Raw genomic sequence first — 24130 nt, 5'->3', positions numbered from 1 at the left:
GGAATTTAAGTTTGAAGCCAGGGTTGATCTCTTTCATGGCACCCTTTATATTTTGAGGGGGCATGGGAGAAAGCATTATGGGCCCTAGTGTGTATTTGTGGGTGCAGTGTGTGGTACCTAATACCATGAACACTTATTGATCTGCCAGGTGGAACAGTGTCTTCAGGACAGTTTTATAGGTCTGAGCAATTGCCTGACAAGGATGAGGTAGGAATGCATCCCTATTCCAAAATACATTTAGCACATCTTCAAAAAATCAAGAAACATTATCTGAGAACCTAATTTAGTCATCATCCCTTTGGTTCTTGGAGTGATCACATATAGTACATCCTCTTGGAAGATGTGTCGGGGCACATGAAGAAGGAGGTGTCTGGTAAAGACCAGTGTTCATTTACTAAGGGTAAATCATTCTTGACTTATGTAATGGCCTCCAAGGATGGATGGGTAGATCTGTAGGTGAGGAGAGGGTAGTGGATGTTGTCTTCTTTGATGTCAGTAAGGCTTTTGAGATGATCCCTCACAGCATCCTTCTATCACAGACACAAGAGAAACCACAATCTAGATGTGCGGACTGCTAATTGGGTAGGAAACAGGCTGGAACTATCCTAGGACCTTTCCTTTTTGATATTTTTATCAACAGTGTGGAGGAGGAGGTGAAATTCACTTCGTCAAATTAGTGAGTGACACCAGACTTGGGAAATAGTCAATATGCTTGACGACAGGGCTGCCATACAGAAGGGCCAGGACAGGCTGTGGCTGACATGAACCTCATGGAATTCAACAAGGACAAATGCAGTGTTTTGGGATGGACTCACCTGGGATGGATTAACCCCTTGAACAGTTGAAGGCTGGGGACTGACTGATAGCAGCCACCGAGTGACCACAAAGAGGTTATTCAGGAGATGAATCTGGGCTTTTTACAGGAGTGCAAATTAGGAGAATGCAAAAAAACTAGACATAAATTGAAACAAGAGTTTCCAACTGGAAATAGAAAAAAACTTCCTATTATGAGATAATTAGTGCTGGGGCAGGTTGACCAGGCTGATTGTGTCATCTCCATTTGGGGATATTTTCACGAATTTAATGGATAAGCCCTGGGCAGCTTGGGTTGATTTCAGCTTTGTGCAGGGATTGGGCTAGAGACCTCCCAGGAGTATTTTCCTCCTGATTCTGTGACTTTGCCTGTGTTGTTCCTACCAGTCATTCACTGGGGGAGCAGAACAGTTTTGCCATCTCATGGGATTTTTTTCTTTTTCCCTGTAAAGCTCGCATTGTGTACTTTCTGTTTTATGTGAGCTACATAACAGATGAGAACCTTAATGTGGCTCTTCAGTTTAATAATTAACGCTCTGACCTTCTACTTCATCCTTGTGTGCTCTAGGAACTTCGTTCTCTTCGCAAGCAGGAATGAGCCATCCTCCCACCTCTTCTGTGAGTTTTTAATGCTGATGAGGAAGAAGAAGTGCAGAAAGGTTGTTCTACTTCAGGAACACTCATTATAGAAGCCTGAATATTTAGTCTCTTTTTTTCAGTATTAAACAGAGGAGAATCAGGGACCAGATCTCCAAGGCAGCATTAGGCTGCCTGACAGTGAACTGTCCTTCCCTCTCCTACAGTTCCCTGGGTTATTTATGACACACTTCCAATTTCTACAACAAATGAGACAGTGATCTTACAGACAACACTTCAAATCACTTAACTCCTCCACTATAAACCCTGATTCACTCTCCATGAAGGTCCTGAGGGGAAAAAAAAAGTTAATATTAGATACCTAAGCTCATATATCTCTGAAAGCATCTGGAGCTGTTCTTGGCTTGAATTAGCATCTTAATTCCTAGCCTTTGACATGTGAATGATCTTTTAGTGTAAAATGCTCTTTTAGTGTAGTTTTAAGACTATAATATTTATTATTGCATATTACAAAGCAACTTGAATGTTGCTTTAATGTCATTCTAAGATTGTAATATATGCCTTGGCTAGCATCCTCCATCCTGTCTTTATCTGGCCCACACCCAGGGAGCAGCTTGATCTACCCTAATCCACAAAAGAAACATGGGGTTATTTGTCCTGCTTTGCTGACATGAGAGTGGTTAGAGAGGTGCAGGTGGGGCTGTAGTACCCAAAGCCCAACTTTGTACTGTAAAGCCCTTCATTAGTGAGGAGAACACATACCTTCACCACAGGTGGTTCTCCCTGAGGAGGACTCTTCAAGGTCCTAATGTCAATATGAGATATTATGAAGTTCCCTGATGAGGAAGGTGCTCCTTTGGGACTTGTTTGTCTGTTGCTTATGGAGGGAGTTTGTTTCAGCCTTGTCCTCACTGTACTATGTCAGACGAGCCTTAGTTGCACTCTATGCAGCAGTGCTGAGGTAACCCATCCTCATGTCCCTTTCTGTGATCAGCCTGAGGAGGCTGCAAATTTATCTTGAAATTCAGATGGAATTAGACTCTTTTCATTGAAAATTTGGGTGAAGTTTGGCAATGCTAAAATAGCCAAAATTGTAGTCATTCAAGGGACAGTGGTGGGCAGCCATCACCCCTGAGAGGGGTTGCAAGACCACCCAACATATACCAGTGAACTGTGGTGATGGATGGGTCTAGGTCTAAAAGAACTGTAGCCATTTTTAACCTTCTTTCCTGGGTAGTGCTTCCAAATCGCTGTGCTGGGCTCAGCATGGATTGCTCCAGGGTAGTGACCACATAACAGAGAGACACAACCAGTGAGCACTGTAGATCCTCCTGTTTCCTCTTCGTCCCTTATCCATCTGCCAGATATCCAGGGTGTCAGGGCTTAGGCTGGAAAGCTGCGGAGAGGAGGTGAGGGGGGTGCCAGCTTGACTGCAGGTTTGTGCCAGTCTCTGTATGGCCAAGGTGACCACTGAGCAAAAATGAGGACAAATGCTCCTGATTTCAAACTGTCTGCAAGCCTCACCTGCTCTCCAGGTGGACTTTTAGCCTTTGCTGTCACTGTGGTACTTTCTGTTTGAGGTGAAAAGACATTACCTGTGGGATTTTGTCTTCTCTTCTTACCTTGTCCTCGTTTGCTGCTGGTTTAATGCAGGATGATTCCTCAGGAGTTCTGCTTATGTCTTCTATCCTGGGAAAACAATATGATGGAGAGTATTAGCTCTACCATAGTTTGTTGTAGGGAAGGCAGCAGTGATGCTTGGTGGGGAAAAATAAATCCAGCACATGAGCAAAGGACTGTATGAGTCAGCAGACAGGACAAAAAGGCCAAAGTGGTTCCTGAAGAGCCATTGCAATGTAGGCTGCTGTCATTGCTGGATTGAGAGGTGGCTATATATATCTCTCTCTCTCTCAATAACAGGACTTTTTCACCCCGCGAGATTGTGGGGGAAGCAGTAATGGGAAGAGGTGATGTTTAGTCAAGTGGGAAGGCTTCCCAGCCAAGGAGCTGTGAGTCAGAGCTTGATGTTTGTGTCTGGCATGGGTTTTACTTCTCCACTCACAAGTAGCTGTCTATCAGGAGAGAAGACACTCTCTGGCTCAGATACAGGCTTACTCCAGCAATGGTATGGTCCTTGGATGGTATCTGCTGAGGTCCCTTCTGGACATCATCTGTGAAACTTAGGGTACATGTCATCTGCACGTGTATTCTTCATTAATATAACCCTGACCACTTGAAAACCTTCAAATTTTTTCTGAGTGCTAACAAAGGATCTTTCAACTAACCTTGCTAGGAATTGCTGTGTATTGTCCTCATTTAACAGATTAGGAAGCTGAGGAACAGAAAGGTGATGATTATTATTCTGGTCAGATAAACGAGTGTGGATTGTTTCAGGCTATAGGCAGGAAGGGACTTTCTCCAAATGTTATTTGTGCAGTTCATTGCACTGGCAGGACCTGCTGTGGTTGTGAGCCTTTATATAGCCCCTTTATACAGCCTTATACATTTTAAGAAATCCTGACTGTCTAATTTTATCATTCTGTAATGGTTTGGGTTTTGGTTTTTTTGTTGCTGATGAATTTGGGCCATGATGAATGTGAAACTTTGCCTGACTCTGCAGTTTCTCTCGCTTTGGGCCCACATACAAATGCGGCAGGTCCCTGGGGAGCAGCCAAGACTGCACCGCTCGGAGCGGCTGGCAGCGCAGTGTAAATGTCAAACATACACCCTTGCCATCACACAGAGAGGCTGCAATCCCACCTCTGCTTCCCAGGGCTTTTCTCTCCTTCCCTGAATGTGAAGACAATAACTGGGGGCTTTTCTGCCTCTTGAGAACACTTGAGCTAGCAGACAACATTATAAGACCTTGGCTCCCTTAATTCCCCACTTATGCCCTCCGTGGGTCTGTAGTTGGTTGTTTACAAGACAAAAATTCTCAAATGTTATGATTAGTTTGAAGAAGTTCTGCATTTTTGTATATTCATGCAGTTTAGGGGCTTTAATCTCTGTCAAACATGACCAGGGTGGAAACTTTTCTGAATGCCACCAGGAAAAGGGCTCGAGAATTATCTTTAGAGTGGTCCCAGACTGCTCTCAAGCTCTGTTTCTTTGACCTTTCTTGCCATCCTGTGCTTGAAAGCTCAGCAGACCCTCCTTGAACTAACTTGCTGCTCCGTTCCTCTTTTTTAGGAGCAGGGAGCAGAGATGGATAAGATACTGGAAGCTGTGGTGATGTCCTCATACCCCAACAACGTGAAGCAAGGGCTAGTGAGGCGTGTCATTGAGGCATCGAAACAGCCCATGGACAGTGAGCAATGCTGGTCCATGCTGGAGCTGTCCACCAAGCTTTATCTCACCGGGGACACCAAATATAAAAGAGAGATTGGGAAGGAGGTTTTGGAGGTCTACGGCCACTATCACCCAGAGGAATTTGAGGAGTTCTTCAATGTCCGCTTCCTGCTGAGTCTCCTGCAGGAAGGCTATGGACCTCTGGGGAAGAGAAGCCATTATGTACTTGATTATATCCAGTTAGGATTGCAGTTTGTCCTGGAAAGCCCGTCAGCAAACAGCATCTTCAGCTTATTGAGGATTGAGGTGCTCCGGAAAATCTGTGAGAGGCCCAGCCCCAAGCAGTGTGCGAAGATCAGCAAACTCTTAACCCAGCATCCTCAATGCATTCCCACGGGAAAACACCAGCTCTTGTTCTGTCAGCAGCTGATCAGATGCATCGGGCATTTCCAGTGTGTCTCCGAGGAGGAAGAGCAGATTATGGAATTTTTGGAGCAGGTGAACAAAGTGAGTGGTCTGCTACAGAGGATCTGGAGGACTCAGACCTCAACCATCCTGCCCTCTTTGAAGGAACTGTTCACTATCATTTCTTCAACAGGTAATTTAAAAGTAGTAATAAAAAAGACTGGAAATGTAAATATTGTCTCTAATGAAGTCAAATTCAATTAGTTTGACATCTCGAAGTGTTCTCATCCACTACAGAAATGCAGCCACAGAGAAGTATAATAAACAAGCATCTCAAAAAGTTACCCAGGACTTTGAGCTGGGACAATAATATACCCTGAACACACACAGGGTCTGCACATAGGAGCTTTTAATGGGATTTAAACATTTGCAGCATGAGTTTGTGTATTCAGCACTTCCCACAGTGCTTAAGGGAAAGCACCTTATCTACAGCTGTTTAGAATGGAACTTTAAAGTTTTTAGAAAAGTCACTCTCTTATGACTGACTTGGTGGTACCCAATGGCCTGCTCCCTACCAGAGACTAGGGTTAAAGCTAAGGAGTTATTTCTCACTTATCTAGAGGTATGAAGCTCTACTGTCTGTTTGGAGGGTGGTTGCATAGTAAGGTGAGACAGAAGATATTTATTCAGTTTCTGGGGTCTTTAGGTTATTGTGGAAGATTTCAGAAGGTTTTTGGAGGTACCAGTGCCATGAAAGGCTGGGGATCTCCTGCTCCAGCTATTCCTAAACCCACAGGAGATTACTTTTTCAGTGCCCTCCATATGAAAATCTCATCCTTTGGAAGGTGCTCCAGACTGGCAAATTTGCAGTTGCATCCCTTTGCAATTATTTGCAATACTTAGTAGAAATAGAGCATGCAGAGGAAATTTGGTACCTAGTGTTGGCCCAAGGATGTTCTTATGCCTGTGATCTCTTTCTCCCTTTGGGCTGTGTGTAGCTTCATGCAACAGCTCATCTGCTAAGACCCAACTTCATCATGTGCTGCACCGGGATTTGGGGAGTTGTCCTCCTAGCACACTCCAGCTGTAGATTCCACATTGCTCATTGGCACCGGCTGACAATCTGCTTCGTAACGTGTGGATGTGGCCCTTGGGGACATGGTTTAGTGCTGGACTTTGCAAGTGCTGGGTTAGTGTTTGGACTCTGTCTTAGCTTTTACAACCTAAACAATTCTATGATTCTATTTACATGGGCAGAAGTGATTTGATTTTTAGAGATGAGAAATGACCTCATGTGCCTGGTTTTCCTGGCAACTAACATCTTCATTGCTGGCACTCATCCATGTCTTACAGAGGAGCAGGAAGTGCCATCCAATGCCTTGGCCAGCGTGGTTCAGTTTGTCCCTCTGGAGCTCATGGATGGCGTCATAAGAAACCTAACCAACGATGACAGCATCACTGATGTGCAAATGATGATGGCCATCAGCAGGTAGGAGAGGCTGCATTAATGAATGTCATTCTCAGTTCGGAGAAAAACTTGCCCCAAAGCTGTACTCAGTTTCTCTGTGTGGTTTTATCTCCAACAGTTAGGCTGGTGCTGTCTGGTGAGGAGTGTGCGGGGAAAAAGGAAACTTCTGTATCACTCCTTCCAGCTCTGAGGTCCTAAAGAACTAGAATAAGGACTGGTGGTTGATGTTATTATTATTATGACAATGACTATTACTATATTTGTTTGGTTTAATTTGGTTTCTTTTCTTAGAAATAAATAGTAGTATGGGATACCCAACATAAGATATCTTGAAGAGTTTTGTTGTTTTTTTTTAAGAAGCTGTTGAGGTCTTTTTCTTCCCAAAAATCTCCTTTACAGAATTTCATGTTGATCTCCATCTTCCTTCCGAAGGACATCGTCCAAAATAAATCAGTCACAGCTAAAAATCTTGGGGAGGCTCTTACCTTGACCTTTGTCAGATGAATGCGGTGCTGCTGGACATACAGAGTCAATAACACGATGAAGAGTAGTGGGTGAAACACTACCTGACATACTAGACCTGGTCTTTGCAGCACCAGTGCCCTCTTTGAGATCACCAGATCTTCTTTGCACACTTATGCTTATGTCCAAATCCTGTTGCTCCCCTGTGCTCCAGTGCCTTGCTCCACATTTGCATCTTCAATGATGTTAAGGGTTCTTTTCCAACCTAAATTATTCCATGATTCTATCTTTAACCCATGCTTTCCTTAGAGATCTTCATTTAAGGAGATGATATTTACACACTGTGAACTTAACACATGGGAGCTGCTGTGACTTGATCTTACTGGAAACTCTTCTTATTACAGGGTCTGTGTGTCCCTCCCAGTAAGGTTACATGACAGAAACACATTACTATGTGTTATAATACACATAATGTTATGGGAACTTTATGTATGCAGAAAGGGATTACTTCTCTTTGGCTTGCTGGGGAAGGCCATGGGTTTCCTAGAGTACAGAGCAACCCAAGATGAAAGATTAGGTTAGTTAGAAAGGTTAGTTCCTAACCCTCTTCTCCATCTTTTTCTCCTTCTGGACACCTGCTGCTGTGAGCTCCAGGTGATGAATCCTCTAAGAGCACCAGTTTCTAAAGATCGAGGTTGCCAAATAAGTTGCATCATTCCTTAAAACATTCTTTGTCATGTGGAAGAACGAGTAAATGATGAATCAGAGTTAGCCAAACATTAAGCAGAGCCTGTAAAATGTAATTAAGGAGAAATGGGGAAGTTTTGGCAGCTTGTTTATGGCAGATGGGTGCCCCAAAAGCCAGCATGACCATCAGCCTTTCAATGAGTGTGTGCTCCATGCCTAGAAAATCAAAGAAAAATGTACAGGATATTTCAGCTTAGTGAAAAATGAAACAATCTTTCAGCTTAATATTCCTGAAAAAGTGGTCTCATACAGAAGTGTATTCTTCCAAAGTTTGGGCTTGGGAGTTAGTAGCAGGGGAATAAACTGGACATAGAATGGAGCTTCTGGTCAAGCATGTAAAGAACAAATAATGGTAAAAAACAGCAAGGCTGGCACCTGCTGGTATAAGTGTACACCACAATCTCTTTTAGAGACTTTCTTACAAAGTTTGTATCTTTTAAAATAAACTCTATTAATATGCACCCATGACGTCAGAAGTACTCACTGATTAGTTTTTAAATTTTTTTTCCTGGGGGTGTGTCTATTTCAAAGAGCCCAGGTCCAGATGCAGAAGGCATCTGCTCTCACGCAGCAATGCTATCTCTAGGCACTTGCTACCTCTAGAAATCAGGCTCTGAGCTTTTAAAAGTTTAGCATACCAAATCAGTGGTTCCTTTGGAAAATTAGGGTCATCACAACTAAAATATTTGTGGATCTTACAATGTGGAAAGTGCAATGTGAATTTAAAATGCAATTTCTTCCTACTGTAGCAACATCGGCAGTACTGTAACTTAGCCACCAGTGCTGGCAAAAAGCAAACAAGGTTATTTTATGCCTGTTTAAAAGAAAATGGGGTGAAAAGGAACCTTTGGATCTCTGGATCCATCTCTCTGCTTTATAGGCACTGACATTACAGACCCCTTTCATGAATGTTCAGCTACGCTCCTCAAAGCAGGACAGGCTTGTGCTCCCACTGCTCTTCTTTCATAGCTGTTCCACCATAGGGTTGCTTTAGTGGATTGAATCTCTCTTCTAACAGCTAGCCTTTGTGTATTTCTGGCCATCTTATAGTTCATTTGATCTTATGCCAACAGAAATAGCTGAAATACCTTTTGCCTCCCTGGTGTTTATTCCTTCATTATGTGCAGGCAGAGCAGTCCCTTCCCATCTCTGCTTTCCCATGGCTGTGCTAAACAAGCCAAGTTATTTTAAGGTTTTCTTGCAGGAAATGTTCTTGGACACAAATGGTGTTTGTACACCATGTTCCAGGTGCAGTTCATCATGACAGCCTGACCTGAGGTGTCATTGTTTTGCTAGGGAAAACACCTTTTCTTCTGCACCACAGCATGGTGCTGGTCTTTTCCACGGCTGCTGTTACATTGGGAACTCATAGTCACCTGGGATCTGCCTGGTTGTCTTCAAGCAGATGAGTTACCATCATGTACCACCCATTTCTTATGCCTTGCATGCATTTTGAATCCATACATTTCCTTCCAGTTCAGCATTTCTGATTCTCAGGGTCTTCCTTGTGATACCTTTATCCTCCTCTTGTGTTGATGATGCCTGACAGCTGTGCATCATCTCAAATTTCCTAAACCTGTTCAGGATATCTGTGCTAAAATAATTAGATCTTCAAGAATGTTGCTTGTAACCCCCTTTCAGACAGTCAACTGGATATGATCTGCTTCTGTCCTTTGACTAGAAATTCGTATGTCCAGACAAATCTGACTTTGGCACCTGTGGTGAGCCTCTGTGGCACTCTATCTCTTCTTCCCACTCATTGCCTGTTTTCATTATAGGAACCACCTTCCTATTCTCCCCACATAAAGCACCATGGAATAGTTAATAGAGGCATTAAAACTCACCAGAGTTAAATTTTACATGATGGAAATCACCAACTCCTCTGTTTGGAGTTCATGAACTTTTCACATTTCACTTTTGTATCAGCTATTTCTGTTCTCAGATCTTTTACCTACCTCCTCTTTGTCAGCCCGATCAATTCCTTCCTCTTGCTTAAAATGGAGTCAGTGGGTGTGTTTAGTTTCGAAATCACATCTAGAGGCCATATCATATCTTTAATCTCCACCACATTCACTGTATACAGAGATTGCATGGCTTTCCTTGTTCTCCTCTGATGCAAATGTCTGTGGAAGCTTCTCTGGCCTTTGCTTTATTATCCAACTTGTCTTGACTTTTGCTATTTCTCAACATCCCAACATATCCTGCTGGTTTCTTTACTGGCTAGACGTTAATTTTTCTGGTTCCCTGTAGAATTCATTTATTCCTGCTCTTTGCGTTGTGGTGGTTAGCTATCTGTCTTGCCTTCATATATTTTGCATGAGTTACAGATTGATAAGCAAAAGGAACTGACTGGTAGGATAGCTGGACTGAGGTGGAGCCTGAAGATCTGGGATATCTTCAAATCAAAGGTACTGAAATGGTCAATAAAGTTTGACACTTGGAGATCCCAAGTCTTTATTACTTCCCAGTTGTTTAACATTGAATTTTAACAGAAAAAATGTGTCATCACTTAGTCTGAGGTTATTGTTTTATGAGAGACTTCTGTAAAGTATGTATTTCTTCCAGAAACATTACATGTTGGTTGAGTGGTTACGGATGAAATCTGTTAGCTGTGACATTCAGGAATAACTGGCTACTGTTAGGGTTACCAGGTTGGGGGTTCTTAATGTGTTTTTGGAAATCAATGTTTCCCACACAGAGAATGAAAAGATCTGAATCTGAGTGGTTTTTTCCTTCCCAGTAACAATGCAGAGATCATACCAATATCACTTGTTTTCTAATGGTGACAATGCAGAGACCTTGATCAAACCCTCACGTGGGTGGTCTATAGAGCACTATACCAGTGTTCAAAACTTGAACTCAAGTTGACTGAAGTTAGTGGAAAAAAATCCCCATTTTATTCTATGGACCTGGATCTGAGCCTCTGATGAACCACAGCATGATGATGGCATTGGGGTGTTTCCAATTCAGGCTCTGTTGTGCTTTGAATAACACATGAAGAAATGCCTTATGAAGAGCCCATCTCTTACTTGGTTATCCCACTGATTAGACACCAGTTTGGAAAAGATTTGGCCCGGAGTGGAGCTTGGGTTTCACAATATGTGTATCAAATTTATTCAAGAGTTTGTATTTCATTTCAGGATGATTGATTGGGTGTCCTGGCCCCTGGGAAAGAACATAGACAAGTGGATCATTGCTCTGCTGAAGGGTTTGGCTGCAGTGAAAAAGTTCAGCATCTTGATTGAAGTCACTCTTTCAAAAATAGAAAAGGTCAGTTGGCTCTTTTAAATGTGATGTGAACCACAGAAATATCAGCTTGTACCTGAAATATCATCTTGCCTTTCAACTGAATTGAGGACAAGGTGTGACTTGAGATGTATAGAGAAGAGTTTGCTGTCCCAAGGGATACTGTTGTTGCAACTAGGAATGATATTTCTCTGAACAACCTGGGGTTCTTCAGGTCTTGGTCTGCAGAGGTACTGATATCTTAAAGGTTATGAAATAAAGTAGCCAAGAATTTTCAAGCCAACCAATCACTTTCCTTCCCAAACTATAGAGCTCTTGTGAAACTTGACTTTGGGAAGCTAACATGCTCTCCTTTGACTGTACCTGGATCAGTGCTGGCTGGCACAGGCAAAATACGTAATAGTGAGCATATCAACAGTCCACACAGTCAGAGGTCAGTTTTAAAGCCTGTCTCCTGGTTTAGTTAATTTATTAGTGCAAATAAAGCCTGCACTGCCATTGCCATCACCTGTTTCAACAGTGAGTACTTCCTCTCTCTGAAAACTCTGTGACCAAGTGCCGAAATTGGTTGTCACTACTTCAAAAACTTTTTCCATGCTGTGGTCCTGCTGTTCCCTGCTTTGAATAATGGGGATAACACCTGGCTGAGCTGCCAGTGGAAGTCACCATAGAAATTACTATGACTATGTTCTTAGGGACATGGTGGGCTTGGCAATGATGGATTAATGGTTGGGCTCAATGATCTTAGAGGTATTTTCCAACCTAAACGATTCTGTGATTGTATAATTATCAGTACTGGAACACTATCAATAACTGCATTTCTTCTTGTGATACCCCAAGTGCATTGAGCAGTGGGAGAGTAGCCAAGCAGCTCTGGCTTGTCTTTATCTTTTCTTTCATTGTTAATGCATAGGGAAGGGACACAGCCCTTAAAATAATGTGATTTTTGGAAACCTTCAAGAAGTGTGATCTGAGAGGGGTAGAAGCTATATAGGTATTTCTTGTAAAGTAGAATAAATATCATTATTTCATCTTTGAAAAAGGTATTTGCTTTTTATCTCTTTGCCTGAAAGGTTAGTGATAAAGTTCCAAATATCTTAATAGAATAGAAGAGGCACATTTTAGAAAATCTAGCATCCTGCTGTGCTTGCATGGCCTTGTTCATGAGGAGGTATGAAAATGCAGTGCTGTTACAGAGGCCTGCACCTTGTTGTGCCAGGCATTGCACAAGCCCAAAAGAGTGAGAATAACCCACATAGTGTTTTTAGGATGCCCTGAGGCTCTGGACAGGAGATGACTCTAGAGGCCTGATTGCAGGCTGCTTGCTTCAATATCCAACATGGATTAGGAAGAGACCAGCAGCTGTGGTAGATGCCCAGCACCTTTCTTTCCTGCTGTTCCCTTCTTCTTCACTTTGTAATGCTATTCTGCCTTCTCATTTGCTTTTTTCTCTCCCTGTAGGTCTTCTCCAAGTTGCTGTACCCCATCGTGAGAGAGGGGGCTTTGTCTGTCCTGCAGTACATGCTGCTGAGCTTCCAGCACTCCCACGAGGCATTTCACTTGGTAAGGCTGTGTCTGACACTTGGATGAGGACATTGCTCTGAGTGTAAAACTATGCTGTGGGGCAGCACGGGTAGGGGGGGACCTAAGGTGCTGAGATATTGGGCCATCTTTCAAAACATTGTACGGCATCAGTGCAATAGGACTAGAGGAGTGGATCAGAACACTTCCACTACACAGATTCTCTGCTGTTAAAAGCAAAACCAACTTTTGGCAGCATTTAAATCTCCACTTTTCATTTCCACAGTGATATTCTATATTTTGTTTTGCTGTTGGCACGAAGGCACAGCTCTGCTTCCCGCTGGTGTTACCTCTGGAATGCTGAATTTAAAAAGTGAGGCTGAAGGCAAAAGCATGCTTGCAGTGATTGACTTGATAAAAGTAGTAATGGAAAATTACTTGTATTAATGTTTGAGTTCAAACTTTCTTGTTAAAGCCCTTACCTTTGACTTTTTACCTAAAGTTCGCAGAATAAACAGATAAGGCTGGAAAAAAGCAAAGCTAGACAATATTTTCTTTTTTCATTCCTCAGCTGGAGACACTTTAAATGAGCCTGAATTTCTTGAGAATCTCTTTGGTTTCTAAAAATAGAGTCATTCCAATGTATTGTCTTCAGCTGAGTATCCAAATTTTGAAACACTTCAGAAGCTGTCAGTTGCTCTTGGCTTGAAGTTTCCATCTGCAGCCCAACGAGTATAAATTTCGTCCTTTATTTAAAAAAAAAAAAAAATAATCAGGGCAGAACCCTCTCTTGCTTCTAATATTTTGTGTTTGCCCTGGCACTTGGGAAGAATTCTTCCCACCTCAGCTTGGCAAAATTTTGATATATAAAATGGTGCTGGGATTGATTTGTTTCCCCAACAAATCTTTCCCGTTGGAACGGAAATAGTTAAAATCCTCAACATTTTGAAGAGAAAGAAAAAGAACAGGAGAGGAAGACCAAGGGAGGAAGAGAGGACCAGGAAATGGCTGGACTGGGATCCTGATACTTTACCGGTAAAATGACACAAAATATAAATATGAAAAAGGTTGTGTAACTGCCCAGGGTCATTGTAGCACATCTGCAGGGTTGGAAATAGGTTATTATTTTTCTGTGCAGCTGTGGGGTCAGCAGAGGGTGCCCATGAGCAATGGATCGTTTGCATTTGCATCCGCTCGTGCATTTTTACATTTTCTAGATGAAAGCAAAATAACAAACCTGCTGTTTATATGCCTGTTGCCACCCATCTGACCACACCAATTCCAGTTCAGTTTATTCAGTATAAAATAAAATAGAGCACAGCAGACAACACTTCTTTTAGGCTAATTCCATCTATCTTGCAGGTTTGAATACTTGTACTTGGCAGTCGGCATATAGTGCTCCTTTCCGCTGTGGATGTGGGATTTAGGAGACACTGAAGCATGGCAACTGCAGTTCAGCAAAGCAGCAATACAAACCTGCAGGTGTCATGCAGCATGAAACCCTCTAAGGTTGACTAAAGTCAGTGGAAGAGTTGCTGTTGAGTTCATAGGGTGAAGTATGAAGTCCAGAATGGGACTGAAGTCAACTCCTGTATATTGTCTTTTCTGCCTGTGGGTGAATATCATTCCACCAATTGTATGTTAAAGCTCTGTGACTAATTTGGAGTAATTTTTGTAGTGAATTTTCCTTTTTCAGCTACTCCCTCACATCCCCAGGCTGGTGGCCTCTTTGAAGAAGGAGGATTCCAATTCGGCAACCAGCTCCTTGGAGCAGCTGGCCGAGCTCATCCACTGCATGTTCTTCCGCTTCTCAGGATTTCCAGACCTCTATGAACCTGTCCTGGAAGCAGTTAAAGTAAGATATACACTTTTCAGTGATTTTTCTGCTTTCCATATGGAAATGGCATCTTAGTTGGTAGCCTAGTACAGAGGGACTAACCTACTAGTAGGGATGTAATAACCTCAACAACACCTGAAATTGTAGTAGAAGAAAGGGTTTAAAATTCTGAGTTTGAGCCCTGCCTAAGCAGGTTGAGGGAAGATACTTCGCTAATGGTGGGCCTGCAGAAGTCCTGATGTTACCTGTAGATTTTAGTTATAACTTTATTCTGGAATGCCTCTAAAGTACTAATACGGTCAGGTAAACACCTCCTTGCATGGAGGCATGTTCATGTGAAGAGCAGGGAAAATGAGTTTTGTGAGAACACCTCTAGCAGAGGAGTTTTGCAGTTGCCCATTACTAATTCTTCACAGGTAAAGATCAGTCGTAGTCACAGGATCATAGAGTCTCCTGAGTTGGAAGAGATCCACAAGGATCATCAACTTCAACTCCTCACCTTGCAAAGGAGAACTTCAAGAATCACACCATATGCCTGAGAGTGTTGTCCAAGTGCTTCTTGGCTTGGTGCAGTGACCACTTCCCTGGGAAACGTGTTGCAGTGTCTAGCCACCCTGTGGTGGACACTTTTCCTAATATCCAACCTAAATGTCCCCTGACTGTGCTTCATGCTGTTTCCTTGTGTCCTATCACTAGTCACCAGAGAGAAGAAATCAGTGCCTGCCCCTCTGCTTCCCCTTGTGAGGACAGATAATGACTCATAACACAGATCTCTTTTTCCAAGGCTCTTCCTATTCCAAATGAAGACCGGATTAAACACCTTTTGGGACAAAATGCTTGGACTTCCCAGAAGAATGAGCTGGCCTGCTTCTACCCACGCCTGGCATCTAAATCAGAGACAGGAAAGATCGGGTTAATTAACTTGGGAAACACCTGCTACATGAACAGCATCATACAGTCTCTTTTCATGGCTTCGGAGTGAGTTTTTCCTCACTTGCTCCCATTCAAGGCTGCTCCAGGGCTTACTTGTCACACCAGCCTTGCATGCCCCACACTGATTTTCCGTCTTACATGTTGCACCTCTGCTTTTCTTTCGCAGCTTTCGGCATTCAGTGTTGAATTTAACTGAGGGCAACTCCCAGCCCCTGATGACAAAGCTCCAGTGGCTCTTTGCATTTTTGGAGCACAGTCAGGTAATTATTTCATGTTCTAGTTATTTGTTTGGACTGTCGGCTGCGGAAAGGCTCGTCTCCAAGTTGCTTCCTGCCGGTTCCAATGTGCTGATAAGGAGCTGTGGATCTTGGTGGGTTTTTATAATGGGACAAATTTTGTTTACATGAAGGAGGCTTATTTTTGGGGGTGGAGGAGGGAAGCTCCTGTCACCCATGAAAGTGAGCTATGTTCATCCAGGCTGTCTATCTTCAGCCTGTGGTCTTCTTGGGTTGGGCTGATGTAATGTTGACAATGAAGTCCCTTTGGTAATAGTTTACATCTGTGGGCAGCTGAAAAGCCTGTTAGTGTAAAGCAGAGGTTTTGTTTCTTGCTATGCAGCAAGGAAAAAGACTGGAGCAGCTCACTTGTCCCATTACTCCACAGCAAAGCACAACCAATCAATGAAAATTGCCTTAGAAGTTGTTTTGTTAAATAATAATAATAAAAAAACCCTTAGACTCCAATACTTTGAATCCTCTGTATGTGAGGGAAAGTAAAATAAAAATAACACCCTTAAACTAATTATGAATGTTTCCATGACATTTAATAAGCATGAAATTTAATAGAAGTGACTCCTGGAGATACAGCTAAGTCATATCTAACTCCTCTCTTGAAAATGTATCTTTCTGTCCCTAGAAAGATGGGATTTTGAAAATCCAGTGAATTTTCCTTTGCTGGGTAACGAGTCATCTGGGCTTCTCCATTTTCCAAGCCTTGACTGACAGAGCTGGGTTGTGGCATTGTGGTATTATGTCACTACAGATGACTTAGGGGGAAAATATAGATATCCTGTTAAATTTAATATTTGGTCATAGAAGAGTCTAGTATTTGATAGCAGGTTAGGGCATCTGTGTTCTGTGATGAGCAAGTACAGAAGCATATTTGCTTGTTTTGTAGTTCATGGTTAATAGTTTCCTGATAATTTCCTTTTAGTTATTTTTCTTCTTTGGGCTGTTCTTAAAGTCATTTTTTTACCAAAGATGGGTCTTTTTCCATGTTAATTAGACAGCTGCTTCCTAATGGCATCAATTACATTATCTGTTAATGCAGATTACCTGCCTGCAGTGATCAGAATGTTGGGTGGAAGTTTAGTGCATTTTTTTGCCTTTTTTTTTTTTTATGAAGGGATTTGGTGAGAGAGATCCTGATCAAATTAAATGGAGCAGCAAATTAAATTCAGACTGAATTAAGCAGAATTATCTGGATCAGGCCAACAAACCATTTTAAAACTGAAGGACAGACACATGGATATTTTATAGAAGTATATGTAAAATAATGTCTGAAATTCATCCTTACTATCCTGGCTTGTAGCAAACCAAGAAAGTCTTCCTGTGCACTGGGATTAGCCTTTGTAGGGAGAAAAAAGGGATCTTATCAAGCACAGAACACTGTGCTCCCAGTGAAACAGCCAGAAAGGCATTCCTCTCCCCTCTCCATCCCCCAGTGTGAACTGAGAAAAAAATCTCTAGGATTAATTGCATTTCTTCTGTGTTGCTGGCAGCGACCTGCCATCTCACCTGAGAGCTTCCTCTCTGCCTCCTGGCCACCCTGGTTCACCCCTGGAGCTCAGCAGGACTGCTCAGAGTATCTCAAATACTTGCTGGACCGGTACGTGACAAGCTCCATGATTTTGGAGCCTGGTGTCAATGGCATCCCTGGACCAAAAGTAATGTTTAATGCTGACCCACATGCACATGAGAGTGGAGGCTTGGGGCAAGAGATGGTGAAACTAATCAGAGGCTCCTTGATAAAACCCTGATTGGGCAGTCCTAGGGGTAAGGTCAGAACTTAGTTTGGCTTGAAAATTTCTGCCTTTGCTCTGAAGGCAAGGGAATTCATAGAATCATAGGATCATTAAGGTTGGAAAAGACCTCATGATCCAACCATTAACCTGACACTGCCAAGCCCACCACTAAACCATGTCCCTAAATGCCACATCTACACATGTTTTGAACACTTCAAATGTTGGATGCAGGAATGGTGATTTCACTACTTCCTTGGACAGTCTGTTCCAATGCTTGACTACCCTTCCAGTGAAGAAATTTTATCCAGTCTAAAATTGTACCAACTTTAGAGATTTACCTGACAAGCCACTCAGCCTCCTCTGTAAAATGGTGGGGTTTGCCTTTCTCTTACCTAGAAAAACCAAATCTCTGGTGTGCCAGTGATCCCTCTGGAAGTGGGGAATCAATTTCACACAGAGCCTTCAGGTTCCCCAATCCTGCTCAACTCCTTCCTGCCTTCCTCCTGCAGCATCAGACGTCTGGGTACAGACAGGTTAACTGGGATTAACCGCTTGGAGTGAAGAACAGGAACCCTACTTTAGAAACTACCTCTTGGTGTTGTATTGATGCATAATGCAGCCTTTTTCTCCCCTGCTAAAGGTTGCATGAAGAAGAAAAAACTGGGAAAAGGATCTACCAGAAACTCAAGGAATCCAGCTTGATGTCTCAGGCAGTAGAGCATCATTACTTAAACAAGACATTGATTGAGAAGATGTTTGGGGGTAAAATGATGACAAAGATCCGCTGCTTGAAGTGCCTGAATGTCTCTTCCCGAGAAGAAGCCTTCACAGACCTGTCCCTGGCTTTTCCTCCATCAGACAGGAACATGCATGGTAGCACACCTCTTCTACCAGTGGAAGAAATTGGCCCACAGTTCATTGAGCCTCCTGTAAATGCAGGCCAGCTTGCAGGGTCTCCATGGATCCGGAGGAAGGCCCCCATGGCGGGGGATCCTGCAACCCTGCCGATGTTGGTGGAAACATTGGGTTTCCAGGAGCCGGGAAAAGCAGCAAATCCCTTAAGTGGCAATGATGTTAGTGTGGATACAGCCAAAGACCCTTTCCCCGCTTTTGGGGAGCAGGCATGTGCTCCCAAGGACTCCAGATCTGTCCCAGATCTAATCAACTATTTTCTTTCACCAGAGAGACTGACAGCAGAGAATAAATACCACTGTGAGAAATGTGCATCCCTGCAGGATGCAGAGAAGGTGGCAGAGCTGACAGAGGGTCCACACTACCTCATCCTCACGCTGCTGCGCTTCTCCTTCGACCCACGGACTATGAAGAGGAAGAAGATCTTGGACAACATCTCCATCCCTGTGGTGCTCAAGCTACCCATCCTTGTTACTCCAGAGGAAACTGAGGAGGTTTGCCGGTGTGGGAAGGATAGTGCTGCCCCAGGAAGTGGCTTCATGTCTGTATTGTATGATCTCTGCAGTGTAGTGGTGCATTCAGGCATCTCCTCTGAGAGCGGCCACTACTACTGCTACTCCAGGGAGTGCACTGACACTGTCCCCCACGAGCAGCCCCGGGATGGGGTGCCAAAACCAGCCTCTGACAAACAGTTGGACTTGGAAATCCAGTGGTACCTCTTCAATGACACCAGAGTTTCCTTTTCCTCCTTCGAATCAGTCAGCAATGTCACCTCGTTCTTCCCCAAAGACACTGCCTACGTCCTCTTCTACAGGCAGCGGCCGGGCAGGCAGAGCTGCCTGCTGCACGAGGCCCTGGCTGAGGCTGGCCACCTGCATGGAGAACCTTCCCTCCATAAGGACCTGATGGAAGCAATTTCCAAAGATAACATCCTCTACTTGCAGGTAACTCCCACTGCTGTGCACAACAGGGTGTGATCCTGCAGCTGTCCGGCTCATGGGCCATGTTCCCACCCATCCGAGCAGCAGTGGGATCATGTCCTGTGGTTAAAATTTTGCAGATACCCACCCACTCCCTGAAGCCAAATCCCTTTTCCTTTTTAGCACCCAGATATAAACAGGTTACAGTTTCCTGTTGAAACTGGGCACTGAGATTGGTACAAGACACCTTGTGCCTGTGCTCAGGGTTGACTTGCTGTTATCTGCCCTTGGGAGTTCAGCCTGAAATTTTCTTCTGAGTGCCTGGAAAAGACAGAATGGTGGAATAGTTTGGGTCAGAAGGGACCTTTAAAGGCCATCTAGTCCAAGCCCCTACAGGATGAGCAGGGACATCTTCAACTAGATCAGGTTGCTCGAAGCCCTGTCCAGCTTGACCTTGAATGTTTCCAGGGATGGATCATCTACAACCTCTCTAGGAAATCTGTGCCAGTGCCTCACTACCTTCATTGTAAAAAACTTGTTCCTTACATTCTACCCTTTCCTCTTCTTCCCACCTTCGCTCACTGGTAACCAGCTGTTCCTTCCTACCACCTCTGACATTCACCTGAGCCATTGCAAGCCAGGTCATTTTTTTTTCTCCTTCTTATCATAGAATCACAGGATAGTTTAGGTTAGAAGGGACTTAAAGGCCATCTAGCTCCCTTGGGCAGGGGCACTTTCCACTAGACCAAGTTGCTCAAAGCCCCATCCAGCCTGACCTTGAACACTTCCAGGGATGGGGTATCCACAGCTGCCCTGGGCAAACAGATGAGCTGGAAGTACAAACTAGAACAGATTTCATTCAGCTGGTGGAGTTCAACGCTTTCCAAACAGTAGTATCCCGTAAGACAATAACAGCACGCGGGAGAATTTGAGCGGTCCCTCCTCTCCCAGAGGTGATATGGAAGGGCTGGTTTTGGATCACTGGAGCGATGCAATGCTTTGCTGCATCCTTCTCACTGAACTCTAGAGATGAGCATGTGGCCTTCACACCCCAGTTTAACTTAGAGGAGGCTCCCAAGGGTAAGCAAACAGGCTCCTGGCTCCTCAGGGATGGTGGGAGCATCCTCCCACCTGGGTCCTTCAGCTGCTGATATCCTTGTGGCTTTTTCCCCCTTCTTTCTCCCAGGAACAGGAAAAAGAAGCGAGGAACAGAGCCGCCTACATTTCTGCCTTGCCAAAATCCCCGCTGTGGTGGAGAGACTTGGACAAGGACAAGGATGATGACAGCTCATCAGGGGGCTGCAGCCCAGCAGCGGGTGGAGGCGGATCCGGCTCCTTTCATGGACTTGTCTTCTAGCCAATGGGCTAAACCAGATAGGCAGTGTCCGTGGAGCCAACCTGAAGCCAGAGGCTCCTCTTCCTCACTCCGATGACAGGGAGCATCTCAGAAGAGGATTTGAGAAACATTTCAATGAAAAAGGACTCAGGGGCTGATTTGGAGGCATCTGGAGGGTCTTGCTGCTTCCTATGCACTTGGTCTTCATGCCTTAACGTACCTAAGCTAACGCGATGAGCAGCTGCTGACAGCTCGGAAAAGTGCCCTTTTGCTTCAGCGTAGCCATGCCTTGCTTGCTGTAAGCCATGCCACTAGCCTGGGGAGGGGACAGGGACAGGCTTGGGGAGGAAGACAGACCCAGAGGGGCCCCAGGGATGGAGATGTCCCATGCACATCCCATCTGCAGACCTTCCCATGGCGCTAAGTTTGTTCTGGGGGGACCTCTGCTCAGTTGTTTTATTTCTTTGTAATGTGGTTTTGAGAACCCACCTTGACATACCTTTAAAGGTAGAGAAGGGCTGAAAAGTCTGAAAACTGCCAAGTATCTAATGTAGCAATGCTGATCTGTGAGGCAGTGAGCTTGCAAGCCTGCTTGGTCACAGCAAGCAGTGGCAGGCTGACCAGAGGGGCTTTATACTGCATTGCAAGGCATCGAAAAGAGACTGAAGAGCACAAACTCCTCCAGCCAAGAGAGATGATCTGAACCAGCTGGGGGTTCTGGGCTCCAGTGAAGACCCGCCGTGTTACTAGTGACCTCTGGATACTGTTAGTGTGCACATCAGGCCCAGACACACAGCAGTTTTTCCAGATGTGTCTTTAGGACTTACTTAGCTTCTTTCTGCTGCTGTCATTTGATGGCTTTCTGGGCTGTATCTGCCCTTTAAAATTTGGGCTTTTCTTTGGGATACCCTGCACTGAGCAGCAAATGACAGAGCTCCCCTAAACTCACTAGCTATTTTAAAAAAAAAAAAGCTGATTTGCAAGGAGAGGAGCCCAACTAGATATATCAACCCAATATAAATACATACTATGTAAACCAATGTATTGTATAAGTCAGTAATGGGACAGGGGCTGATTTTGGTGACTGGTGGCCAGCTCAAGCCCCAGGCAGCATATCTACAGGACCATGGCTCCCTCCCATCTCCCTCCCCGGCTGTTGTCCCCAGCCTGCTCCTCCCTCATGCCTGTAGTAGAGATATCTCCAGCTCAAGTGGCAGAGACTTGTGCCTTAGGTCCTAAGTGCAGGACCTAATCCTGACCATGGGGTACTGGGTTGGGAATATTGTTTTGCTGTGGAGGAAAAGGCAAAGCATAGACATTGCTATGAATAATGTGAGCAGAAAGTCTGCTAGAGAGGACACTTGGGATCAAATCTGTGATGTATACTATTGTATTCTTTTATTGCCTTTCCTATATATAAATAAAGGAAATTAAGTAATTCAACATAGAGACTTAGTGTCTTATTGCAGTACTCACAGCTATTGGGCTGATGGGTCAAAAAAGAGATGGGAAAGCTGTTGTGAGATGAGCATCCAACCTCACAGATGTGGACAATCCTGCAGAGGGGTGGCTTGGAAGAGGAGAGCAGGCAGAGTTGGAATGGGGATCCCAGGCCACAGCTGGGTGCCTTCCAACAGAAGATCACAATTCTAATAGTGGGGTCTTGCAGATAAGCAGCGCAATGTGTTTGTTGCCTTTAAGTCAGCTAGACTCAAGGCAGTGCTAAGAGGGAATAAATATGGACCCAAAGCTTAAGTTTCACAGAAAGTACAGTGTTTCCTGGTTTTATTAATAGACTGCTATTTACCTCCTGTTCAAAGAGGTTGCCAAAAGTTTTCCTGTTGCTGTTGTCCTAGCTCCTTTCTTTCTGCCGGAGTGTCACCTGGAGGCATTTTCTGGGCCATGTGCTGTAAGGTGCTTTTGTAGGAAACTGTCTTTCCTTGATGAGATCCTAATCTAAATGACGAAGTCAGATAGTCAAACCAACGTGGAAAATAGAGAGGCTGTATCATAGTCATGCTCTTCGCCGAACATGTCTTTTTATCCCCCAAGGTATTCTGAGAGAAGCAGAGGCAAACAGCATGCAGTGCTCAGCACGGAGAGCAACCTGGAGAGTTTCAATGGTGTAATGAGGTTGTTTGGTTTAGTCTCTGTTCATTTCCTGTAGTTATTAGCACTGGGCTTAGCTTTTGGACTCAACCAATCCCACTATGTCATTGATGAAGATACTAAATAGTATTGGCCCCAGTATGGATCCTTGAGGGACACCACTCATTGCTGATTTCCATTTGGACACTGAGTCATTGACTGTAACTCTTCTGATGCAGCCATCCAACCAATTCCTTATCCATCTAACGGTCCAGCCATTCATCAAACCCATCTCTTTCCAATTCACGGGTAAGAACGTTATAGGGGACCATATTAAAGGCCTTACAGAACTCCAGTATACCGTGAGTATGGTATATTACTATATGCTACAACAAGTATAGTATATACTGTATTACTAGTGTTAGTAATGCCAGTGATATTTGCATATTGTATATTGATAAAGTATATGCTATAGTATATGTGGTAGTATGGCCTGTAGTGTCTGTCACACATGCCTCTGGTCAAGGAGAACCCAGAGGGGAGTCCTCAGCTCTTGGTTTGGGATCCCAGATGTGCTGCAGATGTGAGGTGATGCTGCTCGTCTAAAAAGGGTGTTACAGGGGCTGTGCTTATGGACATATCTTTCCACAGTTGTCTTTTTTTTTTTTAGAAAAAGTATATATAAGTGCCTTGAAGGAGAAGGTTGAACTTTTAACTCTGGAGAAAGAATTTGTCCTTGTGCTTATGTTCTATGGGTGATTTGGGGCTCACAGATGTCGAGCTGCTGATGGGTGCAGAAGGCAGCACTTGTCCTTACTCTGCACATGGTTTGGGTTCTGGTATCAGAAAACCCCCTAGCTGCATCCTAAAGGTCCTCATTACCCAGATAGGACAACTTGAAGCTGTAAGAGACTCTTGGTGACATGCTGAGAAGATGCTCTGAAAGCTTTAAAGGTGCTACATAATTGAACTTGATCTGCTCTTCTCATGAATTCCCCCCTTCTCTCCCCACTCTGAATCCATGCTGGGAATCACAAGTGAGAGATGTCTTTTAATTATCATTCTTTTATTTTCCCATTGCTTTCCCGTTGCATATACAGTACTTAAAAATGAGATCACCTTCACGTCAGGCATGTACCATGTTTATTAACAGCAAAAAAAGTATTATCTATGCTTCACTCAAGACCGATTTACAGGATAAATAATTGTTTCAAATTACCTTTAAAAAAACCAAACGACAAACCCCTGAAGAATAAATTAATAACTTAAGTGATTAGCTGTCCACAGTGATTTGAAAACTTAATAACCATTCAAACAGTGACACCACAAGAAGACACATACTGTACAGTTTGCCACAAATTACTCTTTTTCTTCCTTCTACAAATGGAAATCAAAAAATTAAAAATACTCCTCTTTAAGAACAGTCATAGGCTTTGAAACACACAAAACGTCCCTGCGAATTGGCTGCCAATGCAACAGCTTCACAGCTGGGGCTCCGACCCCTCCTCGCAGCAGGTTAAGAGACACATGGAGA

The 24130-nt window shown here is 43.8% G+C and overlaps 1 protein-coding gene across 2 annotated transcripts in view; it reads left to right on the top strand.

Moving 5' to 3' along the window:
- Positions 1-21955, top strand: part of USP35 (ubiquitin specific peptidase 35) — a 28320-nt gene extending 6365 nt beyond the window's left edge. For both annotated transcript variants that reach the window (XM_032678471.1, XM_032678470.1), the window contains exons 2-11: positions 4600-5296; positions 6457-6592; positions 10921-11050; positions 12488-12589; positions 14244-14402; positions 15169-15362; positions 15484-15577; positions 17098-17204; positions 17981-19196; positions 20359-21955. In XM_032678471.1, coding sequence (XP_032534362.1) covers positions 4615-5296; positions 6457-6592; positions 10921-11050; positions 12488-12589; positions 14244-14402; positions 15169-15362; positions 15484-15577; positions 17098-17204; positions 17981-19196; positions 20359-20529 — 2991 coding nt within the window. In that variant the 5' untranslated portion in view covers positions 4600-4614 and the 3' untranslated portion in view covers positions 20530-21955. The remainder of the gene's footprint in view (positions 1-4599; positions 5297-6456; positions 6593-10920; positions 11051-12487; positions 12590-14243; positions 14403-15168; positions 15363-15483; positions 15578-17097; positions 17205-17980; positions 19197-20358) is intronic.
- The last annotated feature ends 2175 nt before the right edge of the window (positions 21956-24130 follow it).

This window comes from Chiroxiphia lanceolata, chromosome 2 (genome assembly GCF_009829145.1).
Source record: "Chiroxiphia lanceolata isolate bChiLan1 chromosome 2, bChiLan1.pri, whole genome shotgun sequence".
Lineage (NCBI taxonomy): Eukaryota > Metazoa > Chordata > Aves > Passeriformes > Pipridae > Chiroxiphia > Chiroxiphia lanceolata.
The sequence above is the reverse complement of the archived record's forward strand: the minus strand, read 5'-3'. Positions and strand labels throughout refer to the sequence as shown.